The 20,732-nt window shown below is 33.3% G+C and overlaps 1 protein-coding gene across 3 annotated transcripts in view; it reads left to right on the top strand.

The window, feature by feature from the left end:
• The window catches only part of CACNA2D1 (calcium voltage-gated channel auxiliary subunit alpha2delta 1), a 526,258-nt gene extending 506,536 nt beyond the window's left edge, over positions 1 to 19,722 (top strand). For all 3 annotated transcript variants that reach the window (XM_033192867.1, XM_033192869.1, XM_033192868.1), the window contains 8 exons: positions 46 to 117; positions 1,367 to 1,519; positions 1,622 to 1,674; positions 3,246 to 3,301; positions 3,720 to 3,849; positions 6,199 to 6,308; positions 6,659 to 6,741; positions 15,634 to 19,722. In XM_033192867.1, the coding sequence (XP_033048758.1) occupies positions 46 to 117; positions 1,367 to 1,519; positions 1,622 to 1,674; positions 3,246 to 3,301; positions 3,720 to 3,849; positions 6,199 to 6,308; positions 6,659 to 6,741; positions 15,634 to 15,750 (774 nt within the window). In that variant the 3' untranslated portion in view covers positions 15,751 to 19,722. The remainder of the gene's footprint in view (positions 1 to 45; positions 118 to 1,366; positions 1,520 to 1,621; positions 1,675 to 3,245; positions 3,302 to 3,719; positions 3,850 to 6,198; positions 6,309 to 6,658; positions 6,742 to 15,633) is intronic.
• The last annotated feature ends 1,010 nt before the right edge of the window (positions 19,723 to 20,732 follow it).

Below are 20,732 nucleotides of genomic sequence, written 5' to 3'. Positions count from 1 at the left end.
CAAACCTTTCTAAAAATGTGTTAACTGTTCATTTTATTTTGGTAGGTAATGGATTGTGTAATTCTGGATGACGGTGGGTTTCTTTTGATGGCAAATCATGATGATTATACTAATCAGGTATGTGCCTGAAATAAGAGAGAATTAGGCTTTCCAAAGTGTGTTTCCCGGATGAACATTACAAAACCTCTTTCAGTGTTTTAGAAATTGATGAGTTGTTTTGTTTCTGTCATAAAATAATTTGTAAAATGCTTAATATTATGTAAACCATTAAGAAAGGCGTGCTAAGTCTAGTTTTTATGTTATTTGATTTTACATTTTAGTACTGGTATCATTAAAACATACAGTTCCGAATTGTAGCATGATATGACCTTTTTAATCTTTCAGATACTTAGAAAATTTTCACTTCAAAATTTGTCAGTTGATGATATCTAATTTAATATATAGCTGGTTAAAACTGATGTGATTTCTAGTCTCAAATCTGCAAATTAGTAGCACATAGGCTATTTACCTCATACAAGATTTTTAACAAATTTGAATTAGATGCCAACTAATTTCGCTTCTGAATCTGTATTCCTGGCTTCTCTTTTTTGGAAAAAGCAAAAGAGATCTCAACCCTGGGCTTTTTTTGTTTTCTGGATGACAGTGTTTATGGGGTGAAGCTGATTAACTCGTGATTGCCCCTTTAGATGGGACTTGTTCCAGTTCATCACAGTCCCTACAAATTCTTTTTCTAGGCCAGCCTGCTCTCTCATTTATGCTACTTCTCCATTCCCCAGGGGGGACATTTGATCTTTTTTTTATTGTATATGTTTAAGATGTACAACAAAATGTTTTGATTTGCATAGTTAAGGGATTACTGAAGTCAAGCCAATTAACATATCCATCATCTCAGACTGTTAACCTTTTTTGCAGTATGGTAAGAAGACTTAAAATCTACTCTCATCAAATTTCTGGTAGACAAAACAATATTATTAACCACAGTCCTCTGTTGTATATTGAATCTCTAGGCTTATGCATTCTACATAACTGCTTCTTTGTACCCTTTGACTTACACCTCTTCATTCCCCACCCCTGTTTTATTCATCTGGGAGGCATTTGATTGTGATTTAGTGCTTAGTAATGTGTGTCCATTTCTTCCACAAATAAAACATCACACAGCCCCACTGAGTAATGAGAACACTTACTCTCATTTTGATTTGTTCACAGTGTCATATACAGTTTCTCATTTGCTTTTGTTTTTAAGCTCCTCAGTTGTAGTTCAGTTTCTTTGTATTATTTCTTTTCACTGTAGTGGTGATTCCAATGTTCATTTTTGACTTACATTTTAAGTACACATTGCTTTATGATTTTTTTTTTTCTTCACCAGATTGGAAGATTTTTCGGAGAGATTGATCCCAGCTTGATGAGACACTTGGTTAATATATCAGTTTATGCTTTTAACAAATCTTATGATTATCAGTCAGTATGCGAGCCTGGTGCTGCACCAAAACAAGGAGCAGGACATCGCTCAGCATATGTGGTCAGTAATATCCACAGTCTAATCAATTCTTCTCAAGAGGATACTCAAGTGTCCTCAGTATCAAGTAGACTACTGAAATGACTTTATTATTTTGTTTTATAGCCATCAATAGCAGACATATTACAAATTGGCTGGTGGGCCACTGCTGCTGCCTGGTAGGTCAAAATTTTAGTTTTATTGGTAATGAAAGAAATAAGTTGTAAAATAGGAAAGCATCTGATGAAAATATGGATTTAGGGGACACTCAATTTTTTATTAAGGGAGTTAAGGTTTTTTCATTCTCTACATCACTTATTGGTAATACTGGTATTTTTTCCTAAGTGAACACTATAAAATTACCATTATTCAGTTTCTCATATGAAAACAATGTTATGTGGATGTAAACTTCAACCTCTTTAGAGTCTTCTTTCCTCTACACATCTATTGAAATTCTTTTTCATTTGTATTAAGTATTTATAAAAGTATTACACCAATTTTAGGTGTATTGAGCTGTAAGAAGTTACAATTTAATTGTCTTTAGTATCCAAATTGGATGTCTGCATGCATCAAATTCATGGCATGATGGCAACCTTCTACCTCTTTACTATTGATATAAGTACTGGTATTGTTTTAGGGGCATCATGTTGCTGAAATGGATCTAATTGTTTCTTTTCACCGATTCTACCTTCCAAACCTCCCCCATCCCTCACCTGTAGATCCTACAACCTATGAAAATAAGACATTCAAATGGTCAATTGTCGCACTGTGGAAAGTCTGGAAGATCACATTTCTTATTGTTTAGTTGTAACTAAACCTCCTGTTATGTCTGGGATCCATGATCTCCCTCTTCCTTCTCTCCCCTCTAATCTTTTTTTTTTTTTTTTTTTTTTTTAGTATCATCACACTGTATTGTTAGCCCTATTCCACGTAGATTAATGTACAATATTCATTTGATGTTAAGGTTTGCCCAGCTAAAATTAAGTGATGATATCATTAAAGCAGCAAAGAAGATTTTAGGATTTTAAAATTTTGAGATTTTTTGAAAGATTTAGAAAATTCTGTTTTACTCTGAAAAATGGTATTTTCTGATGTGATTTTATATATTAATTTCAGTAGGCTTTTAAAATGAATACTTTCTTTATCCTATATCCCCTCCCACCCCCACTTTTTTTAAACTAAATTCAGTTCTAGAAATTTGGCTCAGTTGTCAGTTACTGTAAAACTGAAATGTGCCATATCTCTCAATATAATATGTATATTTTGTCTCATGAAAGTTATATTACATATTTACAAATATATTCTATATTACAAAGTAAATAGTTAACAAATTCAAACCCATGGTATAAACAGTGTTGTTTCTTTGTTGGGGGCGGGGGCAATTCAAAAAACAAATAGTTTTAAAAGCTAAAATAAGGAGATGTAATGAACGTAAAAACCTATGCGCTGCAACACTGACATTCTCCTTCTTAGAGTGAACACTCCTGCTTGATAACATTGCCTATTAGGCTTCTTAACACATTGTGTCTCACTTGGTCCAGAACAAGATCTGAACACTTCTGATTTCATGACTTCTTTGACACATTCAAGAAAGGTTACAATGTGTTATATAATTTTAAAAATACTTAAATAAAAACACTCCTAGACTTCCCTTCCCAAAAAGATAAAGGGAAACAGTATGTATATGTGTGCATGTAAAAACACATTTTTCCCTAGATTTTTATTATATTTTTTTATTTGAAAAATTCAGGTCTATTCTACAGCAGTTTCTCTTGAGTTTGACCTTTCCACGACTCCTTGAGGCAGGTATGTAAATGCTCAGACCTTGTCACTGTCATAGCAATAAAAATTATTTGGGGGAATACGCTTGAGTTCAGCAAATTCAGAGAATATTTGTTGAGAAAGAGAAAACAGATCACCCATCTCATAATTTTAGAGCTAGAAACTTTTTGTCCAACCTTTCCTAATGTCTTAGAAATTACTTAGGTCACATTGGCCTTGATCTCATAGCCATCATGTATTTAAATTAATTTATTCTATTGATATTTATCAGGCATCTATTACAGGCTGCCACGATATTACACAGCAGTAAACAAGCCAGTCCAGGCGTCCTGGTCTTAGCGACATTTATTTTGCTCTATGAGAAGTGAAGACTCCAGGGGACTGACTACAGTGGCCCCTCCTAATGGTGTTCTTTGTTTTTACCCCCCTCTCCTCACCCAAGTTGAGATGGAAGATGATGACTTTACAGCCTCCCTGTCAAAGCAGAGCTGCATTACTGAACAAACCCAGTATTTCTTTGATAATGATAGTAAATCATTCAGTGGTGTATTAGACTGTGGAAACTGTTCCAGGTAATTTCTTTCTTTATTTCTGGAGTAGTCCTATTTCATTAAGAAATTGTATATACTGTTATAATCATTACAGAAAAAACTGAAAATTGTGTTGGAGCCAGAAATGTGAGTAATTGTTTTAAGTTGAAAATGTCAAAGATCTTTAGTTTCTCTGTAGGCTTTTAAAATGTATAATTTTTAAAATTCTAACTTTGATAAGCTGTTATTTCTTCAACTATAATAATAATTACATGATCAAGATAATTACTTTCTCTTTAGGCAGAACATAGAGAAATTTGATATTTTTACTTTTTTCCTAAAATAACTTATATTAAAAATTTCTAATATAAAGTTATAAAATTAAATATATTAGTAATTCTAAATAATTCTAAGCCAAATATGAATTATTTTTCTATTGGTAACTAAACAGATTTACAAAAAAAGTCTCGTTTTGTTTTGTTTTTACTTCTGGTCTTCTCTGACTTGAAGAACTGAAAGTTATCTTTATTTGAATTTGAAGGAACTGGGAAAAAATACAATTTTCTTAGGTCATGGTTAATGTTTAGTCAGTATCCATAAAATATCTTTTAAAATGTTGGGAAGAGATGGAGAATTTAATTTTGTTGTAATGAGGATAGAGGAGAAAGGCAAGATGGGGATTTTGAGGGGAAAGTAATAATTAATGCCACAAGATTCCTGAGAAGAAAGCAGCAAGTCACAGCTTACAAAGCACAGAGTAGAGACACTTTGTTTTCAGAGGTGGAGGGCAGGTTATTTTAGAAGAAATGTTACCATAGCAGAAGAAGAAATAGGAGGAGGTGAGGTAATCTGAGATTATGAAAGTGCCAGAATAGTTAAAAAAATTTTTTGCAAGAGAGGCTAAGCAGCCTCTCATGAATTTTTAGTAGACGTGGTATGTTTTTTTTTTTTTTTTTTTTTTTGAGGTGGAGTCTCGCTCTGTCGCCCGGACTGGAGTGCAGTGGCCGGATCTCAGCTCACTGCAAGCTCCGCCTCCGGGTTTACGCCATTCTCCTGCCTCAGCCTCCCGAGTAGCTGGGACTACAGGCGCCCGCCACCTCGCCCGGCTAGTTTTTGTATTTTTAGTAGAGACGGGGTTTCACTGTGTTAGCCAGGATGGTCTCGATCTCCTGACCTCGTGATCCGCCCGTCTCGGCCTCCCAAAGTGCTGGGATTACAGGCTTGAGCCACCGCGCCCGGCCGACGTGGTATGGTTTATGACTTTCTCTAGCAAACCTCTGTGTCCAAGGAGGAGGTAGAATATATGAAGAAGAGAAGAAAGGGAAGGAGGAGTCAAGCATGAATTCACAAAAAAGCAGACTATCTTGTTTAGAGGAGATTAGCGTATCAGAGTATGGACCTTAGGAAATGGAATTGTGGCATGTTTATTGGATACATCAGAGTTTCACAGTCATTGGCCTTTTATTAATTGACATCCAGCAAGAGCAACGTGTGCTTAAAGAAGTAAGTTAAATTGTAAAGTGAAAGGTCAATATAACCAAGACATTAAATTGAATCATACTTTCCTTTTGATTTGTTTTATGGAAATCAAAGCTTAACAGAGCAAAAAGAAAATCCCACTTTTCTGCAAAATGTATAATGATGAAGAAATTACTTTTTTAATGATATATATTTACATTTTCTGTGTTGGTTACTAAAGAAAGAGCAGCTTAGGGTGTGGACAAAACAGGGGATGGAATTCAAAACCCTTGATTCTGTCCATGTCTGTGTTGTCCAGTGCAGTAGTTACCACCCATAGGTGGCCATTGAAATTTCAACTACAGTTATTAAAATTAAAATTTTGTGCCTCAGTCACACTTGTCACATTTTAAGTGCCCAATACCCCTTGAGTGGCTAGTATTTACCATACTGGACAGTGCAAAAAACTTTTCCATCTTCACAGAAAGTTTGCTTCATAGCACTGTTCCAGACTTTTCTCTGCCCTTAGTTGGGCAAGATGCCTAGACATTTTTGTATTTCCTGTTGTGTTATCCGTAAAATAAGGCAACTTTGGCATATTTTCAGTGATAAGTATCACAATTATTTGTAAGTGTAAAGAAAAACTTTTTTCTATGTGCATCAACAACTAAATAGTGCTTATTTTGCAATGAGAACTAATACTTTAAAATGGTCACACAGAAAACATCTATTGCAATTTTTTATTCATTTGACATAGGTAATATTTTCACACTAATAAATGAAACTTTTTTATTCTAAAATCATACTCCTGTTGGGAATGCTTTATGTTTCAAATGTCATATTTTGTCTTTCATTTTAATATGTAAGAATCTTTGAAATATTTCCATTTATTTTGACAAAGATACTCATTTTCTGTGATATCATATTTTGCAGAATCTTTCATGGTGAAAAGCTTATGAACACCAACTTAATATTCATAATGGTTGAGAGCAAAGGGACATGTCCCTGTGACACACGACTGCTCATACAAGCAGAGCAGACTTGTATCCTTTGACATCAGAGCTATCTGGAAAGGAAAACCATATTAAAACAATGCATTTTGAATCTTGTCACATTGTTTATGCTCATAAAGAGGAAAAATATTAGACTGCTGTGATCACCTCGCAAAGGCAGAATGGATTCCTCACTCAAAATTTAGTTGGAATGTCAAGAATAATTATGCTACACATGCCCCAGAAAAGGATAATTCACAATTTAGTTCTTTAAATCCCAATGTACTTGAGTTGTGTTGGATGAGATCTCTTACATGTTTCGGGAAATACATTGCATTGTATTTATTTTTAGTCATGTGGAAAAAAAAACTAACAAGAGATTCCTTAACAAGCCTCTTTAGCTGATGGTCCAAATCCTTGTGACATGGTTAAGCAACCCAGATACCGAAAAGGGCCTGATGTCTGCTTTGATAACAATGTCTTGGTAAGATCACACTTCTACTGGATTAAAATACTATAAATTAATGCTCACTGTCCACAAGAATTCAAGGAGACAATTTAACTCAAACATAATGTCTTAACCATAGTTTTTCTCATTAACATGACATACTTGCTGGTAGATTTTTTTCATTTCAGTAGTTTTCATGGTTAGCATAAACTTAACAGTTGCTTCTTTATGTCCTTCCCACAGAAATTGTGCTTTCAAACACAATTCCAATCAATTTACTAATAATCCAAGGTCATAAGTCTGATTTTCAAGATTAATAAATAATTAACTCATAGTAAATGTTAATTATGGTATACTTGTTGCCTCCATTTATATTCTAATCCTGAAGATATAAAAATTAAGTTTATTATATTTTTATTAGTTATATTCATCTTCAGTGAATTGAAAAACCTGTTGTACAGCCATTGTCTTATTATTATAGAGTTCTAGTTTCTTTCGGATGGTTTCTGATTCTATCACATATTAGACTTGTATTATTTCCTTTAATTGTACTAATTTCGTTTTCTGGTGTTTGAAATTAGACCAGGTCAATTACACAGGGTTAGTTTGATAAAATATTACAAATCATATTAAATATATGTCACTTAAAGATGGCTTACTATGTTTCCTATAGTTCATCTATCTTTCCCTAATAAATACTATTCTGACTTACTGTGTATAGATTATGTACAAGGTAGGTAATACATCATCAGTATGTAATACATTAGCTTTATGCTTTAGAAATACTAATCTATTCTCAAAGATGAAGTCCACATAAAAATCTCTGTCCACCTCTTTTTAATTAATTTTAAATACAATACTTCCCAATTCTGATTCTTCAAGGTGCGCCACTGCATGAAGTGGCTTGCACACACCAATGAGCATCTATCCAAACGTGTAATGCATTATCTCATAAATTGTTTATTCTAAAAATAGGGCAGAACATCTGTTGATTAATGTGCATTTTTAAGAGTTATTTAGAAGAGGTTTACCTACTCAAATACATAGCTGCATTTGTCCCAGAAAGGATAAAACATTTCACAGATAATATAAATTAAAAATGGAGCAAAGAAGAAATAAAATCAGTGATGGGGACTAAAAAATTCAAGATGTATTAGCTAGTCAATCCCAGTTATCTCTGTGAGGGATTATTGATCCTTGCTAGGGAAAGTATTTCAACATTGCCACTAAGGGTTTTTTTTTTAAAGACATATAAAGTCCAGATAGGAGGACTCATGTTATTCTGCCTACTACACCTTCAGCAGGTTGCCCATGTAAAATTATTTCCCAAAGAATATTTTATGAAGGGCCAAGGGTCATGTCACTCATTAGAGAAACTTCACTCATCAACTATTTGTCACCAGTTTTTTAACAGTAGGAATATTAAATTCAGTTGAACTTGAAAAAATGACATAAAAACCCTGTTGCCCAAAATATCATTCTAGGAGGCTCTATCTTATGATCAAGGCATTAAAAAGATTTGACCAAGACACAAATGTTCAGCAATTGAAGCTCCTATAAACGGGTTGTGTGTGAAAGTACAACTGTTGCTCAGTAGCTTGGTGTGCTAATAATATCTTGTGTTTCTTTAGCAGTGGAGTATTTTGGTAATGCTTATTTGCAATGGTCACTGTGAATCTGCTCTGGATGGAGACTCACATTAACTGCCAGCAAATTGCATGAAATCTCATCTTGTATGTCTTCTTTTCTGTGTTTTCTTTCCTTTTCCTGTACTTGCTACTTTGCCCGTTATTAATAGGATCAACTTAAATGCACAACGAGTCGTGCCTGTACCATGATGTCAGCTCCTATCTTCATTTTACTGCAAGTTTTCATGTGGTGTGGATGGTCAGTCACTTTCTCTAATTTTTCTTTTTGTTTTTGGCTTGAAATTTTAGAAAATCACCCATATCCCTAAATCCACAATATTAGTGTTCCTGAAACCAGGTTATTAAAATCTCAGGACCAATGTTGTTTTGGAAATAGCTGATTTCAAATGACATGTAAATTTCTAATCCTAAATGAAACATATTAATTTTCAATATTTATGTAAAAATGATTTTTTCATAAAGGTTTTGTGTAAAAGTCGTCATTGCAGAGACAGATATACATGCTTCATGATATTTTACGAGAACTATCTAATGACAGTTTTTACAGGTGGTTATCTCAGTTTATTTACAAAAGATGCTAATGCAAATTTAATGGACTCAATTCCTTTCAGATTTTTCTACTTTTTAAAATAAATCTGACTTAAATAACTTTTTAGATTTTTACTCTCAAAATATTGAAATATTTTAGAATAAGTGCGTCCAGTTTCTAAGTTCATTTTATTTAATATTATCCAGCCCCAAATTATTAACCTTTGAAGAAATTTCTGAGTTCTATATTCAGTACTACTAAAGAGAGGTTTCGGCACTTGCATTTGCATTTAGTTCTTCATTTACTGTTATGCAATTTCTTTTCTAATGCTCTGGAATCATCATGATTGTGTTACTAGAGCACACACTTGTTGTGTTTGTCATCGGTTTCCAGGTAGTCATTGATTAGGAAGCCACTAGATGGAGATGTGGCCATTACTATGAATGGAGTGAATTCACAGGCAGGGGTGGTAGAGGGTGGGGAGTAGAATAGCAGAGGGAGTCTCAGAAAATAACCACTTGTCTTCTGGGATAATAAAAGAATGGTTTTCATGGCGAAAGACTCCAAGCAAAGGAAACGTTGCTTTAATAATTAAAATACTAAAATTAAATATCTTCATATAAACATTTTAAAAATTGATATGTATGCAACTATTTGAAATATTGATTCCTTAAAGAAGTTCATAGGTAGTCGACCATTACACAAGAAAAGTGTTACCAAATATGTTTCCATAATTTTCCCTTGATTCAAAAGCTTACTTCTCTCAATTATAGAACTTTTAGGTAAGATTTATAGGTTATCAATTACACTAAAAAATACGTAAGTATTGGTCTTGAGTAGGCCAGCTCTCTTTTTACCTTTCTCTTAAAAACCTGTAGCAATGGCTGGTCTCAGTGGTTCACGCCTGTAATCCCATCACTTTGGGAGGCCGAGGTGGACCTGAGGTCAGGAGTTAAGACCAGCCTGGGCAACCTGGTGAAACCCCATCTCTACTAAAATTCAAAAAGTAGCTGGGCATGGTGGCATGCACCTGTAGTCCCAGCTACTCTGGAGGCTGAGGCAGGAAAATTGCTTGAGCCTGGGAGGTGGAAGTTGCAGTGAGCCGAGATCGTGCCACTGCAGTCCAGCCTGGATCACAGAGCTAGATTCCGTCTCCAAAAAAAAAAAAAAAAAAAATTCCTATAGCAACAGTGAATGTAAATTTTTTTTAACCTAAGACCTCCTCCCAAAACACACAGAAAATAACATTTTCCTATTATGATACTTTCTTTCCACCACCATTATAAATGTATCATGGAAATAATTATATATCACCATGGACTCAACTAGATATTTATGTACCGGATAATATGCTTTATAAATTGGGTTTACATAAAATAAATTTCTCAATGGACAATTATTGACTTGCTTTACTTCTTTGATTAATAAATGTTAGCTTTTTCATTGCTTATCTTTTTTGCTTGTGTGTGACTTAAGTCTTCATAAAGCTTGTATCAAAAACTCTCAAACACTTGAGTTTTGATGAAGTCCTCATGGTATGGAACTTCATAATTGTAGATGTTCAATAATCTATATCCTGATCTCTATAAAGAACACATTTGAGATTCCTTTATATTATCGTATCACAGGAATACATATTGGTGTATATTTTACATTAACAAGATGTGGTTTCAGTATTTAAAAACACAGTTATCAGTATAGAACAGTGAATCCCCTTAGTGCTATTTGAATGTTGATATAATGATATCAGAGGAAGTATTATTTTCTCTGAAACAATTAAGCTGAAAAAAAATCATTACAAAAAGTACTGAAAGGTTAGTTGGCAGTTGTTTCCCACATTAAGGACCAATAAAGGTCATGGTCTATGCTCCAATATAGTCTGGCTAAAAACTAGCAATTTCTGTTGGATTAGGTTCTGCTCACAAGCAAGGTAGAATGGTAATGTAATCTCCAAAGCCTACCAAAGGGCCATTATATCCTGTAGATTCCAGAAGGAGAAAGATTATACATAAACAATTATGAAGCTCCATACCATGACGACTTCATCAGAACTCAAGTGTTCAAACAAGACTTTTTGATAACAAGCTTTGTGAAGACTCAAGTCACACACAAGTACAAAAGCAAATGAAAAAGCTAACGTTTATTAATCAAAGAAGGCAAGCCAATTCTGTCCATTAAATTTATTATTTTATGCAAACCCAATTTATAAAGCATATGATTGGGTACATAATCTGTCTACATTTAAAGAGTTGAATAAATATGCTGCCTATCTCTCGAGTTAATGTGTAAGAGTGTTAAGGTGCCATGTAGGAGAACAAATTATTTGCTAGGGGCATTATTCCTATTATTATGCAGTATCTACCTGCCTAAAAATTTTTAAATATAGATTTTCTTTGAAGTTGCTGGTGGTAACTGTAGTACAGACTTACCTGAATTCAAAAGTTAATCCATGATTTGATGGCTGGCTTCAACAGTGACTTGCATTTTGAAGGAAATTAAAGATGGCTATAATTCAGAAAAAAAAAAAAGATCAAAAACCTTTTAGCCAAATGACCAGAACATTTTCTTTTGAAAAATGTATTTCTAAATTTAATAAATTAAAAATTATTAAGCTTGTACTGTATGCAATTAGTTGTCCCAGGTTCTATATGGGGAAAGAAAGGCAGAATAAGAGTTTAGCAACAGTAAATTCAAAAGATTTTAGCCACTGGTAACACATGCTGTATAAAGAAAACTTTGGGGGCAAATACCATATGAATTTTACTATGGTTTAGATATTTTAAAGAGTAATGAGAAAGAAAGGAATAAAGAGTTCTCAATTGATATCTTTAAAAACACAATCTTTTAAGAGACGTTCCCCTCTAAGGAAGTCTAATAAAATTAGTTTTATCATATTTTAAAATAAATATATAATATTGGCACTGATTCTTCTTCCATTTTAATGTTCTAAACTTAAAGTACCAATATGTTATTTTCTACTTAAATAATTGTTTAAAAATCAGACCGATTTATTATATCTGCTCATGGTGTCAGTGGGATTTCAGTCTCTATAGGACAGAGATAATGCTGAGTTGCTCCCACATCAGTGCATTTGTGATTTAGAATGTAGCCCATAATAAGACTTGAAATGATTCTATGAAATACATTACATGGAGTTGCACCATGCAAAATGTATGGGAAGACATGATCAGGAAACTTAAAAGGCACATTTTTCAGTGTGAATTGACATGCAGACTACAGGGAGCCCCAATAACTTATCTAAACTACCACCTCCCAAATCGAAACAGCTATATCTCATCATCACACAGAGAAAATGAAACAAAAAACACCCAAATATAAAAATAAAAACACTGAAATAAGGGCCAAAGAGAATATTTTTCTTTCCATAACACATTTGTATATTATCAAGATGACAAAATATATTCTTAATACACAAATGGGTCTTGTTGTGTGGTAATTTTTATTCAAATTAACACTTAATCATAACTGGAGAGTACTCCTGGTTAAGTGACAATGACTTCTTTAAGTTAATACCTCCTAGTGTTTCTAACCAGTCAGTGTGTGCTGCTTTATTGAGTACCTACTATTCATTTATCAAATCGTTACTATGTATCTACCCACTCTTCTGTGTGTGAAATACATTTATATAAAGTATTTGTTTTTTTTCTTTTTTTTAATCTCATATTCAATTATTACTGGTACCCTGCTTTTTATCTGGTTACCCTACCTGGAGAGAAAAGCATCTGAACTAAACAAATGCAAAGGCACTAAAGAGCTTGGCCTGTTGCAGAGGAAGCCAGTGTTATTGAAGCAGAGTGAGTATGTGGGAGAAGAGAAAGTGGGAAGACGAGACAGCCAGGCTCCAGACCTCATAAGACTTTGTAGCCCTTAATAAAGAATGTAGATTTTGCTCTGAGAATGATGAGAAATGTTGAGCAGGGAGTGAAAGATTGTGTGGTGTTAAGAAGACTGCTTTTTGGAGAAGTATTTGCAAAAGGGCAGAGTAGAAGCCATGGGACAAGTGAGGCAGCTTTTGCAAAATAGAAGGAAGAAGTAATGGTGACTTGGACCTGCAGTAGTGACAAGCAGTAGGTTTGGGGATCTATTTTGAAGCTAGAGTTAGAGGATGGATTCCCAGCTGAAACCCCAACTCTGCAAAAAATATAAAAAATTAGACAGGTGTGGTGGTGCACACCTGTAGTCCCAGCTACTCGGGAGGCTGAGGTGGGAGGATCACCTGAGCCCAGGGAGGTCAAGATCACTGCACTCCAGCCTGAGGGACAGAGTGAGACCCTATCTCAAAAAAAAAAAAAAAAAAATGGATTGGATTTGAGAAAAAAAGAGGATCGTACATTACTTGTAGTCTTTGGCCTTATCTGCTACTCTAAAAGTGCTCTTTACTGATACCAGAAGAATTATATTAGGGGCAAGTCAAGTTTGAAATCCCTATGAGACATACAAGAGGAGAAAGTAGAGATCAGTGAATACAGAGACCAGAGGAGAATACAGGATTGAACATATAAAAGACATATTAGGAAATGGATGAAATTTAAAGCTGTAGGACTGGATTAGATCATCTAGGAACAAAGTGTAAAGGAAAAAGAAGAAAGGAGAGAGAAGTAACACCTGGAAAAGTCTAACATTGCAGACAGCATGAAGAAAAGGAGGTCAAGCCAAGGAGAGATACACAAACAAGTTTCAAGAAAAACCAGAAGAGTGGGTTAGCCAAAGATACACAAGAACATATTTCAAGGAGACAATGTTATATATTTGTCAAATGTTTCTGAAAGGTCAAATAGGATAAAGACTAAGAATTGATTATTTTATGATTCTGTTTAGATTTGGGAGGTACATTGATTGAAACCAAAATTTTTTTCATAGATTCTTTTCTCCAAGCTTGCTTTCTTCTTAACAAACAAAATAGTTCTGCTGCCTTAAAATACAATTAAAGAAATAATTTTTATGTATTTACTATGTGGCAGCACTGTATTAAATCCTGGTGAATGAAAATAGTCAAAGTTCTTATTCTTTGGGAACTTAGAATCTTTGTAAAATTATTCAACCTATTATTTTGATTCTTAGTACATCTACCTTAGATTAGATTCTTTAAAGATGTTTAAATATATGATCTTTCAAATAATGCCATCAGAAAGTGGGCAAAAAAACATGAATAGACAATTTTCAAAAAATGATATACAAATGGCCAAAACATATGAAACATTGCTCAACATCACTAATTATCAGGGAAATGCATGTTAATACCACAATGTGATACCACTTTACTCCTGCATGAATGGCCATAATCAAAAAATAGATGTTGGCATGGATGTGGTAAAAAAGGAACAATTGTTACTTCTGGTGGGAATGTAAACTAATACAACCACTATGGAAAACAGTATGGTGATTCCTTAAAGAACAAAAAGTAGAACTACCATTTGATCCAGCAGTCCCACTACTGTGTATCTACCCTGAGGAAAAGAAGTCATTTTATGAAAAAGACACTTGCACATGCATGTTTATAGCAGCACAATTCAAAATTGCAAAAATGTGGAGCCAACCTAAATGTCCATCAACCAATGAGTAGGTAAAGAAAATGTGGTATATATACAACATGGAATACAACTCACCCATAAAAAGGAATGAAATAGTGGCATTTGCAGCAACCTAGATAGAGTTGGAGACCATTTTTCTAAGTAACTCATGAATGGAAAACCAAATATTGCATGTTCTCACTTCTAAGTGGGAGCTAAACTATGAGGACACAGAGGCATAAGAATGATATAATGGACTTTGGGGACTCAGGAGGAAGAGGGGAAAGGGATAAAAGACTACATACGTTGGGTGCATTGTACACTGCTTGGGTGACAGGTGCACCAAAATCTCAGAAATCACTAAAGAACTATCCATGTAACCAAAAACCACCTGTTCCCCAAAAACTATTGAAATTAAAAAAATAAATAAAATATGAGGTTTTTAAAAATGAAATTCACTATGTTAAAAGGAATTAAAGGATGTGGAAATTGTTATCAAATATAGAACCTAGGAATAAAAGATGAATAATACTTTTGCATTAAGAGGGAACTAAATGAGCTACCACTAGACTGTGGGGAGTTAATGTGAGTATATTCATTCTAATATTTCTTTGTTGTCTCAAGACAAATCTCTTCCTAGCTTAGCTCTTTATTTTGGATATGTATTTTCAGTGTCCTTTCATTGTTTATGGTTCAAATACATTATTCTTCATTTTACTTTAATTCTTGATGAAGGTCCAGATGCTATGATTGCACTCTATGTTGAACCTTAGAAATTGTGTAAGAAACTTGGGAAATGGAAATGTATTTATCAGTCCCAAACTTTCCCATATGGAGCATAGTTGCTAAAATCATAATTCTTGGGAATTATAAAACCTATTCAATTTTACATTTCTTATATTTATAAATATATAGGATTTTTGAAAGTTTTTACTTTAAAATTATTATTCAAACAGCATTTATTTTCTTTCATAATCATAAAAATCTACAACTAAAAATTTAAAGCATTTGTCAAATGATGCTAGGGAAGTTGCTTTAACCAAAATTCCTCAATGATAAAATCCAGAAGAAAGTAATTTATTTGGATTTCAGTTAAAGCAATTTTATAAGGTAAGTTCAGAAGTGAAGTAAATATGGATTACTCTAAAAGATGTGTTACTAAAGATTTTTCAAGATTTTTATTTTTATTTTTATTTTATTTATTTATTTTTTACAACAGGAGGATTATACTGACTGTGGTGGTGTTTCTGGATTAAATCCCTCCCTGTGGTATATCTTCGGAATCCAGTTTCTACTACTTTGGCTGGTATCTGGCAGCAGACACCGCCTGTTGTGACCTTCTGAAACCAAATCTGCATAATTAAACTCCAGACCCTGCCAGAATATGAGCCCTCAATTACATTAAAGTAGGGTCAGCTATAAAATCAGACACACATTACCTGGGCCTATACCATGGCATAGCACTAAGGCGCAGACTCCTAAGGCACCCACTGGCTGCATGTCAGGGTGTCAGATCCTTAAACGTGTGTGAATGCTGCATCATCTATGTATAACATCAAAGCAAAATCCTGTATGTGTCCTCTATTGGAAAATTTGGGAGTTTGTTGTTGCATTGTTGGTGATTACATGTGAAAGAGTACCCCATACAATTGTTTATGAATCATAAGAAATGTCTTGATATTGACCTGGAATTTTGACTTGTTGCAGTTTTACTAAGAAAATCTCTAAGGGGAAATAAATTATTTTTGCCTTCACTTATTCTTCTGTTAAAAGTTAATTCCTGCTTTGAGTAACAATTATTGAAATGTATAGAGAAAGAATTAACATTGGTCTAAATTGTTGAAACACAAATAATGGCTAATTTTCTATGAAAAATTTGCCATGAATAAAATGCCTTATGAAGAATGGCTTCTTTGCCAAAAATAAAACACAATTGATGACCAATTAAATTTTGGAGTAATGAACTGATGGTTTGAAAATAGTACCTAAGAAATTATTAAACTAAAGGTGCTTGAGGGAGAAATTAGAATATGTGACATATTTCCTCATAAATGTAAGCAAGCCCTTAATAAGTGCTTTGATGTAATGTTTCTTTTGTTCACAGTAATGTAGTGCTAGCCAGATATTTAAAAATGCTCTAAGAAAAGCTCGTTGGGGGGAGGGGGAAATGTTTTTCTTGTGATAAATGAACTTTGGTTTACCAAGGGTATTTTGCATGATGCTGCTGCTATTTTAACTTTTCAGTTCTTTTTTCTCTTACTGTAGAGTGTAGTCATTGAAAAGTTAACTGAGTGATATTATTGTTACGTAAGAATCTGAACCTTGCAGTGTAAATGCACTTAAGTCATCTTTTAAAATGTTGTTAAACTACTCTGAATATACTGTGCAATGTAAATGCTGAATGATTGGGGTTAGATAAATGGTGAAATGAGAATTAATGAATTTTATACAGATTCGTGCTTTCGCCTGATAACCTATGTACAGATATTTTAAGTACATAAATCAGATTTGACACATTTATTTTTTGAAAAGTACATATATGTTCTCAATGAAGATTCATCCTAGGTTTCCTCTTTGTTCGTTTCAATGGTAGCACATACAATCCAAAAGTTCCTGCTACTGCTGCTTTTGCCCTTCCATTTTAAATGGTATGATCGTTTGACCAAAATTTCCATGCAATTTGATAAGGGTTTTACAATAATCTGAACAAATAGGAAACCTTGAATCTCTATGTATGCACATGAATACTTGATTGTGAATAATAAAAGTTGTTTTTTATACAGCCTCATTGGTGAAAATGGTTAGTGTAGTAAATCAGATATTTCATTATAGACTAATACGGTAGCAGATTATTTATGCTTTTAAAAATTATTTTCTGGAGCAAACAGTATTTGAAAAAAGGGTAAAAACTATGAATGTGTACTTCTAAGAATAGTTAATAATTTTACTGAAGGCTGAACGTATGTAGATATTTTTTATGATAAAATGCAGTTTTTCTTTTTTTGGAACATGCCAGTTAAAGGTATGTGTATATGCTGGAAATTTTCTTACATATCCTTTTTAAGTCAAAGTTATTAACATTATCCAGCATGCTTTAATATGCTCCACATATCAAAGATATAACCAATAATTTAACGTAGTTTAAAAGATAATATTTGTTTTGTTTTTAGCTTTGCATACATTTGTAATTCCCTCCCACCACCAATATACCTTAGGTACCATTTGTGTACATTTCTTTATTTAAGATTTTTTTTTTTCAATAAAAAGGGGGGAGGGGGAAATGGAATCACTTTGCCAACTATTGTTCTAAGAGTTGATATCAGTTACCATTTCTAATGCATTGTTGTGATTTTGTAGTGTCATTCATAACTGGTATTGACATTTTAGAAAACACCAAAGTGATTTAAAATATATGTGGAAAAAAACTTTTCACTCTAGTAACAACGTTTAAATCATGTTGTTTGTTCAATATTTAAAAGTTATTGTTCAATTTTTGCTAGACTATCTTAAATCATGATAGTGTTAGGAACGGGGTATCAAAATATAAAATTGTTAGTTTGTGTATATAAACAATGCACATTGAAACAATTGAATTGCTTCCAGCATACAACAAACTACCTTAAAATTATGTTCAAAATCTATTAAATATATTTTCATGGCTAATGTCGATTATATGTTTTCATCAATTACACTGTTACTGTATTAATCGCAGTTAAACTTGGCATCTCTTGGCAGGATCCTATTTGATTTCTGTTGCCATCAAAATATATTTACATGCATGAGTTTTGCTATAAACCTTTATTTTCTGCTATAAAGTTATATATTATTGACAAATTGACAAATACGATTATAAATTGGGTAAGAACAAGCTGACTAAAAATTGTTCCCATGACTACTAAAAATTGTTCCCATGACTAATATTAGTCTTCATGCTTTTAGCATACTTTTCTTTAAGACAGTAACACTCATCCCATCAAATTATTATATTACATTTAGTATTTTTCTTTGAGTTATGTTGACAAGAACTTAAATTATAGCCTGTTATTAATATTGATTTCCAACGACTGAACAGTATAACAGATCAATAAAAAAAATTATACACTGCTTTTACTATTTAATTTTTGTTATCCTCATGTGGCTTAATGTAGTCACTAAAACAGAGTTCAGGTAAGCTTGGCGATGGTGTTGAGTAACAAGAAAGAATTTTGCATTAATGATTTCTTTATATTTTCCTCATTTAAACAACCAGCATTACTGCCAAACACCAACCGTGGTCCATATTTGTAACAGGTTTTTAACATGACATAGTTAGCAAGTTTGATTGAAGAGATTTTTAGGTCCTGGGCCTATAAGATTTTAGTATGATCTTTTTTCATGTTTCTAATGCTTGAGGCATTACTGCTTAACTTGGGGAAAAAAAAACAGTGTTGCTGCCATTTGTAAGTTTTCCTATAATATTCCTTTTATTAACTTTAAAACTGGCCTTATGGGGTTCAAATAGGCAGTATCCCTTTTAAGTGACCTTTGCAACCCAAGTGTTACTTGCTTATTTGATGCTCTCTTGTATTTTAAATCTCATTTAAATCTTTGTCTGTGACCAACAAAGCTTAAATTTTGTCTTAATTTAAAACTCTGAATCTATTCCATTGATCATGTTAGACGTTAAAATGTTTAATGGTATAGTCTGACCTAGTGAAACAAAATGGATGTTGTGACTTTTTTAAAAGAATAGAATGGAATGACTATTTCACTTGCCCAAAATTTTAAATATTTTTTCATCTAAACTTGTATTGTTTCCCATAGCAGAATGTTAATATTCACAGTATATTTCTGTGAAGAGCAAACCAATACAATATATCGAGTGGTGAAAAAATTTCCAGATTTTTAAAGAATTAACCCTTACCAATAGTTTCATCTACCTTATTTCTAGTTCACACAGTTATCTCAAAGAAATTCCACTGAAACTAATGGGATACTGTCTTGTGTAGATGCCAATTCAGTTTATAATGTGACCTAGTAAAGCTGTCTTTTTGTTGTGTTGTATGAGTGTCAGATCATGCTTTTAGGAATACTTTTATTAAAATGGTGTGCATTCATGCAAAAGGCCAACTGGCTTTTGTGAACAATAGATTTTTTCTCCCCTTTATTTTGTTCTCTTGACACTTTTGTGAAAATTATCTAGCCTGATAAAAACATTTTGTAAAAATTTGTATAATACTGTTAAAAATATTTATAATCCCAGAAAATGTTGTGTTAAATCTTGTGCAAAAACAGTATATTCAGAATAAAAGTTTATCATTTAAAGTCACCACGTGGTTTGGGTTTTCTGCTTTTTTAAAGATCCAGTTGGAAGAGACAGATGGCTCTGTCATAAATATATTTTAAGAGAGAATTCTGGATTGTGGAAATAAAAGTTAGGCTTAAATAGTGCTTTTACAATTACAAACCTCAACTCACACAAATACAGTGGATCCTTGAACAATATATGTTTGAACTGCATGGATCTACTTATATGGATTTTTTTCAACCAAATTCAGATTGAAAAATAATACAATATTTACAAGATGGAAAACCCACATATACCAGGGGCCTACTTTCTCTATACACACATTCTGCAGGGCCAGTTTCCAGACTTTTGATGCATGTGGGCATCCTGAAACCACTCCCCGACATACACAGAGGGACGACTGTCAATTCACTCACAACACCTTTACTTAAGTCTAACCTTCTAACTTACCTTCTCCATCAAGGCATTTAGGAATGTACTAATCAATCAGACTTTGGACTTCTTTTACCAAAAAAAGTTCCCTAGGCAAAAATGTTTCCATGTTTCTTTAAAGACCTCATGAAAGTAGGTTAAAAGAAACAAGTTAGAGTATCTGAAATGTGCTTATCTATCTTCTATGCATCTAACATTTGAACAGCAGCTGAGGCAATGAAGTATAAAGAATTTTCCCTAAAAACCCTATTAGGTTCCTTTTACACTTATGCTAGCTTATGACCTGCCTTCCTATGCTTATCTGATAAAGTGATAAGCCTGATGTTGTATGGAATCTAGTAGAACATAGGCCTACTCGTCTTTTTTCTATCTGGAGAATTTGAAAAATACCTACATATGGGTGGACTGTAGTATGTGGGTACCCATGATGGTGATTACTGGAAAATCTGACCCCCATGTCTGATAAAGACATTTTAACAGAAAAAAAAAAAAACCTAGACAAAAGTGTAAGGTAGATTTCGTTTGTTTTTTGAACATCTGGATTCATTCTATACCAATTTCTCTCTTTAATTTTCTCATTCCCCAGAGACCTTCATTTC

Source organism: Trachypithecus francoisi, unplaced genomic scaffold, assembly GCF_009764315.1.
Source record: "Trachypithecus francoisi isolate TF-2019V2 unplaced genomic scaffold, Tfra_2.0 Lachesis_group4, whole genome shotgun sequence".
In the NCBI taxonomy this organism is placed as follows: domain Eukaryota; kingdom Metazoa; phylum Chordata; class Mammalia; order Primates; family Cercopithecidae; genus Trachypithecus; species Trachypithecus francoisi.
The sequence above is the reverse complement of the archived record's forward strand: the minus strand, read 5'-3'. Positions and strand labels throughout refer to the sequence as shown.